General features: G+C 35.8%; 1 protein-coding gene and 1 long non-coding RNA gene across 2 annotated transcripts; both read left to right on the top strand.

The window, feature by feature from the left end:
* Positions 1–2,443: 2,443 nt before the first annotated feature.
* On the top strand, positions 2,444–3,885 carry LOC145209237 (uncharacterized). The gene is made up of 3 exons (XR_013855037.1): positions 2,444–2,588; positions 2,657–2,804; positions 2,941–3,885. It is a non-coding gene; the product is annotated as an uncharacterized LOC145209237 (long non-coding RNA).
* A 4,922-nt stretch (positions 3,886–8,807) lies between these two features.
* Positions 8,808–10,718, top strand: LOC145238580 (uncharacterized). Its single transcript, XM_080101825.1, has 7 exons — positions 8,808–8,941; positions 9,017–9,095; positions 9,160–9,196; positions 9,304–9,372; positions 9,431–9,527; positions 9,594–9,744; positions 9,891–10,718. Exons 1-7 carry the CDS (start codon positions 8,808–8,810, stop codon positions 10,152–10,154), a joined length of 831 nt encoding a protein of 276 aa, XP_079957951.1. The 3' UTR covers positions 10,155–10,718.
* The last annotated feature ends 9,097 nt before the right edge of the window (positions 10,719–19,815 follow it).

The following is a 19,815-nucleotide window of genomic DNA, read 5'->3' as shown; positions in this document are numbered from 1 at the left end:
CGTTTTTAAATTGCAAGCAGAGCCCATGCAAAAACAGAAAATAGCAGAAAACAACGCAGTGCCATTTTCGATCACTGCTAATCTACTACGCGTTCATTGAAAAACTATTACTCCATTCCCTTCCCGTCCATATACTTGTGGAACTTGAGGAACCATTTTTGAAATATTATGCTTTTTGGATTACATAAAAACATAGCATCACCGTGAAAGTATGTCAGAAATAAAAAGGTTTGCTTGTTTTTAATTTCGTGTTGTTATATACGACATACAGAAGTTTCTTACTTTACAATTTAATTCAATTTTTGTTTTTCTTCTCATTTTAAGCACAGTGACCTTATTAATAACGATCTGACAACCTAATTTTTTCACCTCCTCCGTCCACATTTATCCCTTCTCATTGACTTCATCAGAGTTTCCGTTATTTAAATTTCATTTAAATTCATATTACGCAAAGAAGCCTTGTGAACAGTGTAAAAATTCAGATACAGTCAAACTTCGATACTATGCCACCTTGATATTATGCCACCCTCGATACTATACCACTTTTGATCGTCACCAACTAAATTCAATAGAAAATATATTTACTATGCCACCCCTTACCCTTGATACTATGACACATGAGAGTACAGTATTACTGTATTAACGGTCTGGTTCCGGATTGAAAATTGGACCTTCTGACAATTTTCGGTTTGAGCTCATGATAAAACAAAGAAAACATGAAAAACAAATCGTTGAGTAAACAAACGTGGTCATGTTAAGACGTTTCACGGCTTTGCAGCGAGTTATGTAAACGCCGTTCCGTGCTTGTGTCACGACAAAACTAACAGATCCTGTTTGTTCTATGCACGATCTATCCGTTTTTTTGTAATAAATTATACTGTATACTGTACCTTATACTGTATAGGCCTACTGTAATAAATTACAATCGTACAATACAACGTGGCATTACAGTACATTGTCACGTCACAAGGCTATTTTTACAACCAACCCTCGCTATTATGCCACCCTCGCTACTATGCCACTTTCTCTAGGTCCCAAAGGGTGACATAGTATCGAAGTTTGACTGTACCTAAATACAGATTGATTGTCAGAATATTACCGCAAATTAAATAGACAGACAGAGATGACAAATAAGGGAGGCATACTTTTATTCGATTGAGCTGACAAGTTTGTGGCTTATTTCTACTAAGACATCAAGATGCTTAAACGGACAACGGTCATTTTAGGTAAGGAAAAATCATTGCAATGTATAAGACTAAGCAAATGTTCATTTTTTCGGTTCTTGTTTAAATCATGGTCCGAATGCAAGTAAGAGGTGGAGCTGAAACTTGTCCAGTACATTTAAATGGAACACATGGATCTTTTTTGTACTCTGGAATCTCTTCTCAAATATGCACTTGGGTGTTTGGAAGTGAAACTTTGCGAAGTAATGTTATTCTGTCTCTTCAGTTCCTGTCTTTTATTGGCAAAGATGACTTCAACGTCAAGTTGCCAGACAGTAAGAGTTTTATTTACACCAAAATTTGAGGTTACAGATATATTTCACCTAACCGTTATTCGCAGCTCAATTATTTACAATTTTATACCCTTGTTTTAGACAGATCTTAAAATTGCATCAGACAACAATTCGACACATCCGGGACCTTGGTGTGGTCTTTATGTAAAAACACAAAAAGGAAACGAAGTTACTTGTCAGCCTGGAGTGGACTTTGACAACAAAATATGCAAAAACAAACCAATTATTAAAGAAAGTGTAAGTTGGCCTCCAAGGATGTACACAAGATTCCCGAAACACATTGTGGTGATAAGTTATGCAATTTTGGATTGCCCACAACGTTGACGTCACACAGTCAGGCCAACGCTTGCAGCCCCAGGTGCGTATAAAATTAGGAAAGCAAAAGGGGTTAAGCATTTGCTACAACAAAAACGCCTCCTGCTTTCAACTGCATGAAACTTGCTTTTGGCGGTAACTTCACAAAAAAAACACCTAAACATCTAAACAGAAACGCGGCAAGGGGTGCGGTGTATGCGATCCCATGTGAACAGTGCAACGAGATTTACATTGGCGAAACGGAAAGATCTTTCAATACGCGCCGCAAAGAACTTGAAAGGGATGTAGCCGAAAAAGATGCCAAAAAGTCGGCATTAGCACAACATGCTACTGTCCTCAATCACACCATAAACTTTTCTGCCGCCCAGGTGTTAGCGAGAGAAACCGACTTTCACAAGCGAGGTTTCCAGGAGTCGTGGAACATACATTCCCACACCAACACGATGAACGTTAAAACGGACGTTCTAATGCCGATAACTCATCGGTCGCTTTTGCACCATTGAGCTAGGTGTTATCACTCGACCATTGGTGCGCACTGCGTTTTTTTATCACCGCCCCTTTTTTGTGTGTGTGTTTCGCCGCCCTTTTCGCTTTATAAATACTTGTGTTTGCAATTTATGTCATTACCCTGATGAAGGTGTTTCGTATGGGACATCGAAATGTTGGCATATTAGAATAAAAACTGCCGGAAGAGCTGAAATTTTGTTGATACATTATGTCTGACAGCAACAGTATATATTTATCTAAACAGAAAATTGTTTGTCTGATTATGGTAATTTGAATTTTCGGAGGTTTAATTTAAAACGAAGTTTTTGCATTCTGCAGGTTGTTTGAATCAATCAGAGGATTCTTCTACTGATAGAAATTTTTTTGAGGAAAATGGAAAAACAATATTTGTTATTGCAACAACATCTTTTGGTCTCTTGTTGCTGGCAGCTGTTTCGGTTGTTGGCTTGCTGTTAAAAAGAAATGCGTAAGTTATTTACATTCTGAATCAAGTTTAAACGACCAATAATAAGGGTTCCAACAAGTCTACCAATACGTTTAGCACTGTTTACATTTTGTTTGAGGGAGGCTTGTTCTGAATTTGTATGTTTGAACACGAGCAGGGCATTGAATCGCAAAGCGGCATTTTCGACACAAACATCTCAAATATATGGGTTGGACACAGTGAAAGAACTGCACTACCAGGCTTATTCACTAGCTGAGTCACGAAGATAAGTGTTCTTTTTATGTGTTCGTATCAAAACAGGTTTCACAGGCTTGGATACTGGGCCTCTCAATATTTGATGTTTTAAAATGGCAAATGAAAATAAAGTTTAAGAACACTACTATATGACCAAATAAAGTTAATCTATCGTTGTTTGTTTTCTTCTTTTGGGCTATTGTTCTCTATTGTTGCAGGGCTTTGCATTCCACGTTTGCTTTGTATTTTTGCGACCTTTTTGCGCAATGTTGTTACTGTACTTTTCACGTTGTATCATAACTTACATTGTGCATAACCATGTGATGATATATATTCCGTAATGAGCGAATTGCTTTTTCTTTGTTTGATTGTACACCATCGCTGTATTTTTAATTTAGTTTTCTTTTTACATAGGTTTACGCTTTTCATGAATCAAATCTATTTACTTTGATTATTCACGCATAATATTTCGTGCCTTAGGTTTGTTTATAAGTAACTTTAATTTTACCGGTATATTTCTATTAGTGTCCCACACACTCTTTTTTATTTTTAACATTGTTTTCACCTTATATTATGTAATTTATCATTACACGCACACTTTGTCTCGTTTAACACAACGTATATTGATATTTGGGTTTCGTTTTCAGTACCGCTACATTTGATTTACCGTTCGCACCAATTATTTTGACGTTGCCTTGCTACCTTGCTCCGTTCTAGATTTCAGACAGTTCTCTCTTGGAAATTCGTATTGTTCGAACTGTTTGAAAACTTGGTAGTGTGGTGTTGTGTTGTGTTGTGTCATGTTTAGCTTTGGAAGTTGCTTTGCTTATTCGCATAAGTATATTTTATTAAACTTTTTTTAGCTGAAGTCCTTTTCTGTGTGACCATCTAACTTTGATTTTGGTGGCAAGCCGTGCAGGGGAATCTGGTATTTACCAGGTCGGTTTACCGTTAAGGCCATGGATGAGACGTACCAAGTTAAGGGTATTGATCCGGGTATAAGTGAGCTTAGGGTTGGATAAGAGACCTTTCAATTGGTAAGATAAAGTCAACCGATTCCCCTTTCCCTGAAATCCTAGACCGAATGCGGGTTTACCTAACTATTTTCTGTTACATTGACAATGAGATGATGGGATGAGTGTATTTCGCTTAGTGAACATAGCGACATAATAGCATTAAAACAATCACTAAGCCTATCCCATCACCTCATTGTCAATAAACAATTACTAAGCCTGGACATTACAAAGTTAGCGATTTTAAAGTGAGACCACCCTTTAAAATGAAATGTGACCGTTTGTAATGGACAGCAAGGGATAAAAATTTTCACCTACCGACGTGGTCAACAACAAATATTTGCAACGATAACTTTTCACTAACACTTTTCAACATACGGAATAAAAAGTACACATCAATAAGCAAAATTTAACATGCGGTTGGACAAAAGTACAACGAGTATTTTTATTTCGACACTAACATGATATCAAACGTCAAAGCCAGGTTCTTACCTGCTTTAAAAGTAATTGTGGTGGAGTATAGTTTTGCCACAACACAACAAAATTGTCTATCAGTGTAAGATGGAGAAATATTTCGCATCAAGTTGTTGACCATTTGCGTTATGTTTACTGTGAAAGTACGCTAATTGTTTGCGTTAAGTTCTGCATGGTTGGGAATTGGTCCCAAGTTCATGTAAGTTGGATCTTCACTATTCGATGTCTTCCTCCCAGTTCTGCATATTTTTAATTAAAATCGGCAATTATAGTCAATGACATGTAAGACTCACCTCAGTTTAATGATTAGGGAGAAAATGACAACGAGAGCCAACAAAAGTCCAGTGCTAAGCAGCACCGCTATAACCGTTAAAATTTGTGTACTTGCATATGATTCTGATCCATTCGTTGTGACTATTGTTTCAGCCGTCGTGGCTATTGTCCCAGCCGTCGTGGCTATTGTCCCAGCCGTTGTGGTTGTTGTTTCAGCCGTTGTGGCTATAAAAAAGCTTAAGGTAAAGCACAGAAACCACAACACTGTAATGGCATAATCTATGTTTTACAGAGCAACAAGTAACTAACAGGGAGCAGTTATTATAAACTACCAGTACGTTACCGCAGCATGGTTTGGTGCAGAAATCCGAAATTGCAACGTAATGAATCCGGATTAGGAAATAAAGAAAGCGTATTTTTTCCTGAATTTAGCGAATATTCGCATTAATCGAAGTGTTTGGTGAAGAATGGTAATACAAACCATTTATCCCTCAAATTTTGCTCGAATTAGGCAAAGATCCAATTCCGGTTTAACCGACGTTTACTGTATTTTGCCATGCTGTAAACTTATTTGGGCCGAATAAAGCCAAACCTAAAATATCCTTTTCTAAAAGATGTTTTCAACTGAAGTTTGTTGTTGTTGATGCAGGTGAACTTATTAATGACATTGCAAAACAGTTCTTTAATACGTAAGTTTAAACAAAACACATAATTGCAGACAACGTGGATCGTGTTTTCAAATGCAACAACTACATAATGTTTTAAATCGGCGATAATGAAGGTTTATTAGTATTATTTTAACAAACAAAAATAGGTTGCTTTTGCCTGTTTTTTCAAAAATAGGACTAAAATCGAAACAGCGTCGAAACGAAATATTCGGTCGAAACGTTTCGGCAAACCAAACTTAAAAACACCAGCTATCTTCTGTTGAAGCAAAAATTAATTCTTTGGATTCCTTACAATAGCATACTCACCTGTTGGCGTTGTGCTGACTGGGTAGAGTCTATGGTTTGGGCAATCCATCAGTGCATAACTTATCACCACAACGTGTTTCGGGAATCTTGTGTACATCCTTGGAGGCCAACTTACACTTTCTTTAGTGATTGGTTCGTTTTTGCATATTTTGTTGTCAAAGTCCACTTCAGGCTGACAAGTAACTTCGTTTTCTCTTTGTTTTTTAACATAGAGACCACACCAAGCTCCGGGATGTGTCAAATTGTTGTCTGACGCAATTTTAAGATCGGTGTCTAAAACAAGGTTGTAAAAATGTAAAGAAATTAACTGCGAATAATGTTTAGGTAAGATAAATCTGTAACGCCAAAGTTTAATGTAAATAAAACGCTTACCGTCTGGTAACTTGACGTTGAAGTCATCTTTGCCAATAAAAGACAGAAACTGAACAGATAGTATGACATTACTTCGAAAAGTTTCACTTCCAAACACCCAAGTGCATATTTGAGAAGAGTTTCCATGGTAAAAAAAAGATCCATGTGTTCCATTTAAATGTACCTGGCAAATTTTAGCCCCACCGCTTTCTTTCATTAGGACCATGACTAGGGCTGTTATCAAATAAATGTTTTGAAATTTTCAAATGATCAGTAGTTTTTTAGCTTTCAAATCAAACAAACAAAAAATTCAAATAATTTTAAATTCCTGAATTTCTGTACGGCACAGAGCCGTTATTAACAAGTATATTTTAAAGTCATTAACCAAAAATTGTAATGTGGCTGTGCTATTAGTCATTAAATCTTATTCTCCGTAAAAACCATGTGTGAATGTGTATTTTTTCACTTTGTTAATACCTTTCTATTGAACACTTGGTTAAATGAACTATGGTCTTTAACATTTTAATCACTTGCTTGAATAACCTTAATTGCTACTGAGTGTAATTGATACCGAAATGTGGACTAAATTACTATGCTTTTTTGCCCAAAATTTTTTGGGAAATGTGTATTTATGGCTGAAAACACATGCTGCTGTTAATTCTCAAATTCATACCCACAAATGTGTTTAATTAAAATGATTTTGCACTTATATTCAGGTTTTCTGCACCGAAAACATCATTTGACTGTTTGAAATTGTGTAAAAAAGATTTGATAAATTTCCAAGTATTTAATAAATTCAAATAATCAAATAATAATTTATTTGATAACAGCCCTAACCATGACTTAAACAACAACCGAAAAAATGAAAATAAGCTCAGTCTTATGCACTGTAATGAATTTCACTTACTTGAACTTATGATAGTTGTCCATTGAATCATCTTGATGGTTTAATAAAAATAAACCATAAACATGCCAGCTCAGACCAATCAAAACTATGCTTCTCTTATTTTCATGTCTATAGTCAGGGTTGTCATTGACATGGACTCCAAAATAAGGACAACCAAATCTTAAAAACGGACGGTATGGCAACCCTGTCTATCGTCTTGAAACTGCGTCTATTTATGTTGCGGTAACACTCAGAAAAAAGAAAACAATCTGTATTTGGGCATCTGAACTCTTTACTCTGTTCACAATGCTTTTTTACGTAGCAAGAATTTAAAAGAAATTTGAATAACGGAAACTGTGATAAAGACAGGATAAACGTGGACGGTAGAGATGAAACGTTGCCAAATACTTAGTGTTAAGGTCACAGGATTTAAGTCTGTTAAACAAGCGAGACGCAATTTTATATACAGTATTTTATATACTTTTTACTTTGGAATTTCACACTTGACAAGAAACTTAGGGTAACTTTTTTGAAACCTTTTTTTAACATAAGGTCTACACCAGGGGTATCAAACACGCGGCCCGCGGGCCGCATGCGGCCCTCCAACGGTCTATGTGCGGCCCTCCAACGGTCTATGTGCGGCCCTCCAACGGTCTATGTGCGGCCCGGGAAGTAACTTTTAGAACTTATGTGTTTCACTTAGGCGGAATACCCTGTCAAACCAGTGAATTAACATGATACGATCATTTTCTATTGGTGGTATATGCAACGTTTTTATAGGATGATTGAACTGGCACATTTTTTAAAATCAGCAATTGCGATTGTTGCGTCATATTTTATACATTGTGTCATTGTAAGCCAATGTTTCCATACAAAGCAATAAAGTACAGCTGACTCTTCAACTTTGCTACCCTGTATATCTGTTTTTTTACAATATTGCTTTTTAATGTAGCTAATAGAATACATGAACATTTTACATTTTAATCTTGCCATATTTTTGTTCGATATCGATAGTGCGGCCCTCGACTTACTCAAAAGTTTGTTTTTGCCCCCCAAAACAGTTTGAGTTTGAGACCCGGGTCTACATCAAGGTCCCAGATATGTCAAAGTGTTGTGTGATGCAATTTAAAGATGGGCATCTGAAATAAGAATGTAATTTTTTTTTAAGAATGTAAAATTGTAACAAGTCAAGTTTATGATAGACCACAAATAGCATTTTTAAACGTAACCCTAAGTATATTGTGGTTTTCTTAGAAGTTTTGTAAAAGGCTTTTTAGATACAAATATTGAAAAAAAATGTTTTTTTATTAAATGTAAGTCAAACAAAGAGTGAAAAAATTATTAGCAAATATATTTTTTTTGAATAAACAACACACAGCATAAGAGCAAAACGAAAATTTTTCTGCGTCGCTTCCGGTAATTTTCTTTTTCTTGGACTTCGCTTGCAGTGCAAATGACGTCGTGGAAATTCTCCGCAATGTCTTAAAGCAAAATTGTAAAAACAAAGAAAAAATCTTAACAACATACAGACCTGAGGGAAAATAAATTAACAAAGTCAGCACCGGGTCCAATTTCCTACACCAGCAAATTGCCATTTGTATATATATTACTTCAGGTGGGAGTTTTAATTTACACATGCTGGTTTCACTTTAATGGAAATTCCATCATGATTTTTTAATCGATATTTTGTCATGTGATAAATTGTCAAAATGAAATCGTGATAGCAAACTAACATTAATTAAACTTACAAATCTGAGACTTCACATGCCAGTTTGATCACAAGTTTTATTTTATTCCGTTGAGTGCCCTGATGAGAAAGATGCGACCGCAAAGCTACAGAAATTCTGTTCGTAAGATTTCAAACAAACCACTGATTTTTGGAACATTTTTGCTTTTGGTGGCATTATTCTGCGTTGGAAATGTTGTACATCAGGTTACCATTTACCTAAAACGGTCAGTTGATTGAATAATTTAAACTCATATGCTCCTTGGGACTCACTTTCCTAATGTGCAATTGCAAATTTGCAGTTTAGAAAACTTGGTGGCTGAAAAAGAATCTGGAGTCAAGGAAATTCATTTGCAACACATTGTTCATAAAAGATCATTGGTACGCAGAAAATTTGTATCACATAAACTTTTACTCTAATTTTTGCTTCTCGCTTTTCTTATAGGAAGAAGATTCTCCAGTGATAACAACTTACGGGATAGGTAAATTATTTTTTCTTAGTCTCTCTTGATCGCATGCTGCTAATAAACAGGAAAAATCCAGATAGGTAGGCGGTATTGCAAATCTAACCAATCACAAATCAAATTAGATACTACTTACGTACGTTGGGGAAGAAGTGACTGCCCAGTCAAGACTGGAACAAGTATGGTGTACCACGGTATGTGGCTGATATCCGTCTTAGTTGTGCCTGGTACTCCTAAAATATGTTTATCCAGGTTATGTTGCCGGATCGTATTACGCGCATCTTGGAGGTGGATCAGATTTTTTGTGCTTACATCACAACGTGACGTGGACGGCACTCAGGGTCATTAAATATTCCATCTTTTTGCACAGAAACGGATTTGTTAGTTACTAAATAAAGCATTTAACACACTGTACATCACAAACAGGGCCTTCTTATATTTATGGAGCTGAGTATCGAGACGGACCGAGTAAATACCCTTTGTTCGATTTGTCTTTCATCGAGGAGCAAGCACTTCAATATCAAGGTGTTCCATGCGCTATTTGCTTGGTTCAAGGTCCAACACAGGTAACGTGGTATTAGCGATGTTGTAAATCTATATTTGGACGTTTGTCCAAAATCGGGTTCTTGTGACTCTCTAGTGCTTCGTGACTTCCATGCAGAAAAAAATTCAGCAACAAAGCAAAGTTATAATTATTTTTTAAATTTTCCAGCTAATGATTCCAAGCCGCGAAACGTGTCCCGAAGGTTGGACGATCGAATACACAGGTTACATAATGACTGGATCCCACGACACGACCAAGCATTCGTCCAGTCATCTTTGTGTGGACGACACACCACAAGTGGTTCCAGGAACCAAAGGAAGCCAACACGGAGCTTATTTATTTGTTGTGGAAAACAAATGTGGTTATAGTGTTCCTTGCAAACCTTATGTTTCTGGTTGGGAGATCCGTTGTGTTGTTTGCTCGCTTGGCTAGTTAACACTCAAGTGACTTTGCTAGGTCAAAGTTTCAATAATGTCTCAATGCAATTACAATAATAATTATTTTTTCCAAAACAAGCCATTACGTCAAAAAGAGTATAATAGTAAGCTTTGCCATGGAGTCATTTGTATGCTATAGATAACATGTGTATATTTGTAAATGTGTTGCAACTTTTTTTCATTTTAAAACATAGAAACATGACATTTTACGTAAACAAAATAATCTTAAACAAGCTCAAATACGTTGGATGAAATCATTTAATCACTAAGTTCTGGTGTTTTGAACTCCCATTTGCTTTATTAAATTGCAAAGGTCTCTAATGTGGTCGGCAACCGCTTACCGGGCCGTATAAATGTTTGAAATCATTTTGCCTATGTATACCGGGGATGATAAACTAATTCAGGCGTTTCGTTGCTAAAGATTTGTAGTTTTTTAAAGGCCGGTCCGCGATAAAATTTTAATTTCAAAAACGGTCCACGGTAGAAAAAAGGGTTGCCCACCCCTGTTTTATAATATCCCAGGTTTGGCTTCTTATTTAATTGCTACTACAATTGCCATCATCAGTCAGGATGTTAAATAAGGGTTGAACAAAAAGTAATGTGATATGCGTTTCCTATTTCACATTGTTTTCTATTTCTTACAAATAACTTAAAGTTAACTTACCCCTGACTTTTAGCAAAAAAAACAACAACAATAAACTGAAGCCAGTGATCAAACTTCCAACTTCCTACCGCATTGAGAGGTTCACTTCAGCGTGTTTAATTTGTCATCTAACAGCCGCAATCCGACGAAAACAAAACAATGGGTAACCCCCAACGCTGTTCGTAATATCCATAGCATAGGCTACCATGTCGCTTAAAGCGCAGGTCCATACTATGTAATACATTACGACAGCATAAAAGTCTGGGATTATTCAAAATTCGACAGTTTCAAGCGCCTAAAAGTAAACGGATGGGGTGATTACAAATTCACACTAAAATTTCCATTAAAGTACAATGTAAAGTATATAAAATGGCATTTTGCTTGTTCAAAAATTTGAATCCTGGGGCGTCTTTGTCAATCTACTTTAACCAAACTTCATTGTGTTACCTGCATTTTTTGACTGTTTTTGCAGTTTTACTTTAATACACTATGTAACAATTTGTGTCGCTTTTAATTGCAAGCAGTGCCCATGCAAAAACAGAAAATGGCAGAAATAGACGCAGTCCATTTTCGGTCACTGCTAATCTACTATGTGTTCATTGCAACACTAAGTATTACTTTATACCAGGGGTGTGCAACCTTTTTCGGCGGTGGGCCATATAACCAATTTCGGACATCAAGCGAGGGCCACACAGTTTTTTTCATGTACCGTATTTACACTTTTTTACACTACTGTTTGTGCGGCTTGCATTATAATATCATGTCGATATTATTTCCACACCCCTGCGTTTTGTTTTATTTTGCTTTTAAAATCAACTTTAAAATGTTAGGTGCAAGTAGGTTTCGTCGCAACACTGCCTTTCACAACAAAGTAATTGTTTACTAGACAAAGAGGTATATTACGTCACATTCGGTATAGATACGCAACAAGCACCTAGTGCGAATAGAAGACCATAGGTCTGGGTGTATTAAGTTTCATGCGCTGGTTTAGCTTATTCTTGTTACGTATAGCAACTTAGGAGATTTACCGAAAACTAATCAGAGAATCAGAGTGTTGTTGAGGGCCACACTAAATGGCTTGGCGGGCCGGATTGTGGCCCGCGGGCCGCGGGTTGCACACCCCTGCTTTATACCCTTCCATATACTTGTGGAGCTTTAGGAACCATTTTTGAAATATTATGCTTTTTGGATTACACAAAAATATAGTGTCGATAAATCACCGTGAAAGTATGTGAGAAATAAAAATAGGTTGCTAGTATTAAATTTCGTGTTATTATATACAATATACATTAGTTTCTTACTTTTTAATTTAATACATTTTTTTCTCATTTCAATCTCATTTTAAGCACAGTGAACTCAACAATAATCATTTGGCAACCTTGTTTTGTCACCTCCATCGTCCACATTTATCCCTTCTCATTGACTGCATCAGAGTTTCCGGTATTCAAATTTCATTCAAATTCTTACTACGTAAAGAAGCCTTGTGAACAAAGTAAAGAGTTCAGATGCCCAAATACAGATTGATTGTCAGAATATCACCGCAAATGAAATAGACAGATAGATATGACACATAAGAGAGGCATACTTTAATTCGATTGAGCTGACAAGTTTGTGGTTCATTTCCATTAAAGACATCAAGATGCTTCAATGAACAACGACTTTAATTTTAAGTAAGGAAAATTCAGTGCAATGTATAGGATTGAGCAAATGTTCATTTTTTCGGTGGTTGTTTAAGTCATGGCCCTAATGCAAGAAAGCGATGGAGAAACTTGTCAGGTACATTTAAATGGAACACATGGATCTTTCTTGCACTCTGGCAACTCTTCTCAAATATGCACTTGGGTGTTTGGAAGTGAAACTTTGCGAAGTAATGTCATTCTGTCTCTTCAGTTCCTGTCTTTTATTGGCAAAGATGACTTCAACGTCAAGTTACCAGACGGTAAGAGTTTTATTTACACCAAAATTTGAGGTTACAGATATATTTCACCTAAACGTTATTCGCAGCTCAATTATTTACAATTTTAGACCCTTGTTTTAGACACAGATCTTAAAATTGCATCAGACAACAATTCGACACATCCGGGACCTTGGTGTGGCCTTTATGTTAAAAAACAAAAAAGAAACGAAGTTGTTTGTCAGCCTGAAGTGGACTTTGACAACAAAATATGCAAAAACGAACCAATCACCAAAGAAACTGTAAGTTGGCCTCCAAGGATGTACACAAGATTCCCGAAACAGGTTTCGATGATAAGTTATGCAATTTTGGATTGCCCAAACCTTAGACTCTACCCATTCAGCACAACGCCAACAACCACAGGTGCGTATGTCTTTTTGGAAAAGCCAAAGGAGATGAGTAGTTTTTGCTACAACAGAAGATAGCTGCTGCTTTCATTTGGTGATGCACCGAAGTTTCGGTTTGCCGAAACATCTGCCGAATATTCCGTTTCGACGCTGCTTCGATTCCTTTCCTTTTTTGAAACTTTTGATAGGCGGAACAGACCCCCCTTTTAATGTGTTAAATTAATACAGATAAACCTTGATGATCGCCAATCTGAAACATCATGTAGTTGTTGCATTATAAAACACGAGCCACGTTGTCTGCAATTAGTAGGTGTTTTGTTTTGGAATGTGATAAGTTCGCCTGCATCAACAACACAAACTTCAGTTGAAAACATGTAACAAAAAGAGGTATTTTAGGTTTGGCTTTATTCGGCCCAAATTAGTTGACATCATGGCCAAATACAGTAAACGTCGATTAAACCGGAATCTGATCTTTGCCTAATTCGAGCAAAACTTGAGGGACAAATGGTTTGTATTACCTTTGTTTACTCAACACTGTGGTTAATCCGGATACCGCTAAATTCAGGATAAAATTTTCATCCGGACTTTTTCCGTTACGATTGCAGATTTGTATAACAAACCATGTTGCAGTGACGTTGTAGTTTATAATAACTGCTTCCTGTTAGCTACTTGTTATTTGAACGCTATTGAAACCCCGCGTATGAACGAACAGTCAAGTGCACAAAATTTTGCCCAATGCTTTTCAGGCACTCAATACCAACATACCAACGCAATTATTTTTGTCATTATAGGGAAGTTGATCGCAATTAAGGTGATTGTACCGATCAACCACTGCCTAGATAACGTAAGCCTGAAAAAAAGACATTGGTGTTCGCCTAATCGGGATAATTTTCCGGTCCAATCGGTTCCGGATTACCCAAAGTTTACTGTATTCGGTTTCGGTCCGAACCTTTTTGAGGCGGGTTCGGTTAGGTTCGGTGCATTACTACTTTTCACCCTATCAATGGGAGGTTATATTGGATGATGTTTGGACACAATGTAGGTTATACTATTGAGATGTTTTTCTGTGCTTGACCTTATGTCTTTTACAGCCACAACGACTGGAACAGAATCAGCTGCAAATACAAATATTTTGACGATTGTGGCAGTAGTGTTGGGCACTGGACTTTTGTTGGCTCTCGTTGTCATTTTCTCCCTGATCATTAAACTGAGGTAAGTCTTTTATGTCATTGACTACTTTCAGATTTTTAACTCAAAAATATGCAGAGCTGGAAGAAAGACATCGAATAGTGAAGATCCAACTTACATGAACGTGAGACCAATTCCCAACAATGCATAACATGGCATAAATGATTAGCGTACTTTCATAGTAAATTTAATGCAAATGGTCAACAACTTAAAGCGAATTAATCCTACATCTTACTCTAATGGCCCATTAGCCCATTAGTAATGGGCCATTCGTTGTGTGATGGTAAAACTATACTCCATCAAGATCACTTTAAAGTAGGTAAGCACTTGGCATTGACGTTTGAATAACATCTTTGTGTCAAAATAAAAACCTCGTTGTGCTTTTAACCCAACGCATGTTTAAAGTTGCAATATTGCATCTGTGTCCTACTTTTTTATTCGGTAGCTTTAAACCAGTGGTTTTTAACTTTTTTCATACCGTGGCCATTTTAGCAATGAAATGTAACTTGCCACCCCCTTCATAACATTTCCAATTTTTTTATAATCATTGAAATAAACTCTTAACTCTGTTTTTTTAGTCAATGAATGCATTTTACAATTTTATTGTTTATGAAAGGTCTTCGCGAGTCCCAGTGAATGAAACCCAAATACAAACATAAATAATGTTAAAGAGAAAAAGTGTGCGTGTAATGATAAATTTATTAATACAAAGTGAAAACAATGTTGAATACAAGTAAAGAGTGTGACATAAATAGAAATACAACCGTCATAATAAAGTTACTTTGTTTGAAACAAACCTTGGAAACTATGGAATATTTTAAGTGCGTAAATAATTCATCAAACAAAAAAATGATCAATAAAAAACAGAAACTACAAAAAAACAGTGATGGTGTACAATCAAACAAAAAAAACACAAAAAAACAATCTGCGTACCCCCTCATCAACATATAAGTTAGGTTGTTAAGCACATCATACAATACTGTGTGAAGAGTGCAATAAAGAAGCGCGCGTATAAGACAGGTCGACAAATGTACAAAGTAAACGTTGGATACACAGCAACCTTAGCGTTAGAGGACAATAGTCCACAAGGAAAAAAAAGAAATATACAACGATAGATTAACCGCGGATTTATTTCGTTACATTGTAGTGTTGTCAAACTATATTTTCATTATTCGTGTTAAAACAACAAATATCGAGAGGCTTAGTACCCACAAAGCCTATTTTGATATAAACAGATTACGCTTATCTTTGTGACTCAGCCAATGAATAAGCATGGTAGTGCACTGTGTCCAAACCATAGATTTGTGATCTTTGTGTCGAAAATACCGCTTTGCGCTTCAGTGCCCTGCGTGTGGAAAAATAACTAGTTTAGAACGACCCTGTCTCAAACAAAATGTAAACAGAGTGTTAAAGTAATTGGTGGACTTTTTTGTGTGTTGAATTCCTTATTATTGGATGTTTAAAATTCATTCACAACTTAAAAACACTTACGCGTTTCTTTTTAACAGCAAGAAAACCACTGAAAAAGCGACCAGCAATAAAATACCAAACGATGTTGTTGCAACAACAAATATTGTTTTTCCGTTTTTGTCAAAGAAATCTCTTTCGGTAGAAGAATATTGTTTTGTGGTTTGCTTAAAAGAACCTGCAATAATACGTTTCAATTTAAACATAGTGTTTTGATTATTATTTCTGTTGTCAGCCAGAAACATAAAGATTTTTCGTAAGGAGCTGCTTTTGCAAGTTTGACTTATTTTCCTTCTCTACAATTAAACATACTCACCTGTTGTCGTTGGCGTTGTGCTGAATGGGTGGAGTCTATGGTTTGGGCAATCCAAAATTGCATAACTTATCACCAAAACCTGTTTCGGGAATCTTGTGTACATCCTTGGAGGCCAACTTACACTTTCTTTAGTGATTGATTCGTTTTTGCATATTTTGTTGTCAAACACCACTTCAGGCTGACAACTAACTTCGTTTCCTTTTTGTTTTTTTACATAAAGGCCACACCAAGGTCCCGGGAATGTCGAAGTGTTGTATGATGCAATTTTAAGATCGGTATCTAAATTAAGGATCCAAAATTGTAAATAATTGAGCTGGGAATAACGTTTAGGTGGAATATATCTGTAACCTCAAATTTTGGTGTAAATAAAACTCTTACCGTCTGGCAACTTGACGTTGAAGTCATCTTTGCCAATAAAAGACTGAAACTGAAGAGATACAAATAACATTACTTCGCAAAGTTTCACTTCCAAACACCCAAGTGCATATTTGAGAAGAGTTTCCAGAGTACAAAAAAGATCCATGTGATCCATTTAAATGTACCTGACAAGTTTCTCCATCGCTTTCTTGCATTAGGGCCATGACTTAAAAAACAACCGAAAAATGAACATCTTATACATGATGAAAAAATGAACATCTTATGCAATGAATTTTCCTTACTTAAAATTAAAGTCGTTGTCCATTGAAGCATCTTGATGTCTTTAATGAAAATGAACCACAAACTTGTCAGCTCAATTGAATAAAAGTATGCCTCTCTTATTTGCCATATCTATCTGTCTATTTCATTTGCGGTGATATTCTGACAATCAATCTGTATTTGGGCATCTGAAGTCTTTACTTTGTTCACAAGGCTTCTTTACGTAGTAAGAATTTAAATGAAGTTTGAATAACGGAAACTCTGATGCAGTCAATGAGAAGGGATAAACGTGGACGATAGAGGTGACAAAACAAGGTTGCCAACTCCATCGAATACTTGGTTTTTCAATCAACGCACAGTAGATTAGCAGTGGTCGAAAATAGCACTGCGTCGTTTCCTGACATTCTCTTTAATTTTTGCATGGGCTCTGTTGGTAGTTCAAAGACGTCATAGAAGTTGCTACGTAGTGTATTATAGCTAAACTGAAAATCACGGTCAGAAAATGTAGGTAACACAATCAATTTTGGTTAAAGTAGAATGACAAAGACGCGCCAGAATTTAAATTCATTAAACAAGCAAAATGCCATTTTATATGTTTAAAATACTTTACATTGTACTTTTTCTTTATGGTTTCTATTTAATGGAAACTTCAGTATGAATGTATAATCGATATATTATTATATGATCGATTACCATAATGAAACGGTGATACCAAACTAATATTAATTACAAATCTGTAACACGTGCCAGTTTGATCACAAGTTTTATTTTGCTCCATTAGGTGCTTGATCAGAAAGATGCGACTGCAAAGTTACAGAAATTATGTTGATAAGATTTCAAACAAACCACTAATTTTCGGAACATTTCCGCTTTTGGTGGCATTATTTTGCGTTGAATTTTTTTTCTATCAAGCAATTATTCGCTTGAAACGGTTAGTGGACGCAAAATTGTATTTTGTATCTATATGCATCATAAACTCTCCTTTTGTGCAACTGCTAATTTTCAGTTTAGAAAATTTGGTGGGGGAAAAGAAACTAAAGACAAGGAAGCTCGAATATATTCAATGTTTGATTTTTTGAGTTTAAACTCTCAGTCACTTCAGATATAAATTTGGTGGTTACATGGCTTGTTGAGTGATGCTCTCGAAATACAAATTGACAGTCGGAGAAGAAGTTTAAAGATTTAAAAAATGAGTAGACCATTTTGTAAACTAGCCAGTCTACCACTTTGGAAAGGTTTGAGAGCAAGCTTATAGGTCGATAGTTGGATGCTAACTTTCAATCACCCCGTTTATGGACGGAAATAATGTTAGCCTCTTTAATATTATTTTTGAAAATGCCAGTTAGAAATGATAAGGTTAAAACATGGCTCAACCCAAGCATTATGTTTTCAGGAAATGATTTAATTATTTCTATGGAATAATTATTTTCTAGGAATTTTATCAAAACCCGTGTCCAAATTTGCCACATGAAATAAAAAGCAGTTTTTGTTGTTTCAATTACGATAAATTCACATGACGAAAGCATGCTATGTAAAAAGAGTGAGGATATGAAAACATCGTATATGCTAAAATTGCCACACAAGTATTGGACACCGCTGAAAAGGTAAATGCTTAATCATAAAAAAAATGGATAATAAATGTGTTGGAGAAGAGACTGCACAATCACAACTTGAACATGTGTGATGTACCACTGTAAATTGGCTGATTTCTGTCTTAGATAAGGCTGTTAGATGTAAAAGATCGGGATCGCTTCTTGCCCATGTTGAAGGTGGATCCGATTTTTTGTGCTTACAACAAAACGTAACGTATATGAAAGGACAAATTATATTGGCGGCACAGGGTCAGTAGATATTTCATCATTTTGTAAATACTTAAACATAAAAACCGGAAAGATATAAAGTAGTTCTCTTTGATCTTGCTTCTTTTTGTGGCATCATTTTCCTGAAAAATGTTTTATTTGTTTTTATTAAACTTACATATCACGCACACCTTTTCTGGGCCCACTTTTAATGCATTTTATACTCCACATTCATGGGGAATACCGATTCAATTTTATAAGCATTAAGTTGTGTTTGTGTACTTTAACCTACTGAAGTATAAAGATATTGTAGAAAGTAAAAAAAACATGATTTTCACTTCGTGGCAAATTTAAACATGGTTGATTCACTGCTCAGTGTTGGTCCACTTTAGTTCATCATTAGAATTATGTTTATTGTTTCCAACAAGCAAAGTTTTGAAAGAAACTTGCATTTTAGGGGTAACCCAAAGTGTCTCCTACTTTTATTGGAGTTTTCTTATATGTTTTGTAAAAGATTTTGTTTGGTTAAAATGTAAGTCAGAAAAAAAATAAGAAAACTTTTCTAAGCATACAGATTTTAATTAACAACACACAGCACATTGGCAGACTGAACGAAAATTACTCTGTGTCGTTTCCTGCTATTTTCTTTTTCTTGGACTCCGTTTCCAGTGCAAATGACGTCGTGGAAATTCTTCGTAATGCCTTAAAGTAAAGTTGTAAAAAGAAAGAAAACAATCTGAACAACACAAAGACATAAGGAAAAAAATTAACAAAGTTACCACCAGATTATATCCCAAAACAAGCAAACTGCCATTTATATATATATTACTTTAGGTAAGAGTTTTACTTTAAAAATGCAGGTTTCACTTTAATGGAAATTCCAACATGACTTTTTAATCGATATTTTGTCATGTGATAGATTGTCAAAATGAAATCGTGATAGTAAACTAACATTAACTACAAATCTGAGACTTCACATGCCAGTTCGATCACAAGTTTTTTTTCATTCTGTTGAGTGCCCTGATGAGAAAGATGCGACTGCAAAGCTACAGAAATTCTGTTCGTAAGATTTCGAACAAACCATTGATTTTTGGAACATTTCTGCTTTTGGTGGCATTATTTTGCGTTGGAAATGTTGTCCATCAAGTTACCATTTATCTAAAACGGTCAGTTAATAAATAATTTTGACTCATATGCTTCTTAAGACTCAGTAACCTAATGTGCAAATGCCTTTTTGCAGATTGGAAAATCTGGTGGCGGAAAAAGAATCTGGAATCAAGAAAACTCAAGGTCAAAACTTGCAACA

Source organism: Phallusia mammillata, chromosome 1 (assembly GCF_965637545.1).
Source record: "Phallusia mammillata chromosome 1, kaPhaMamm4.hap1.1, whole genome shotgun sequence".
NCBI lineage: Eukaryota > Metazoa > Chordata > Ascidiacea > Phlebobranchia > Ascidiidae > Phallusia > Phallusia mammillata.
Note: the sequence above shows the minus strand (reverse complement) of the source record. Positions and strands in the feature narration are given on the sequence as shown.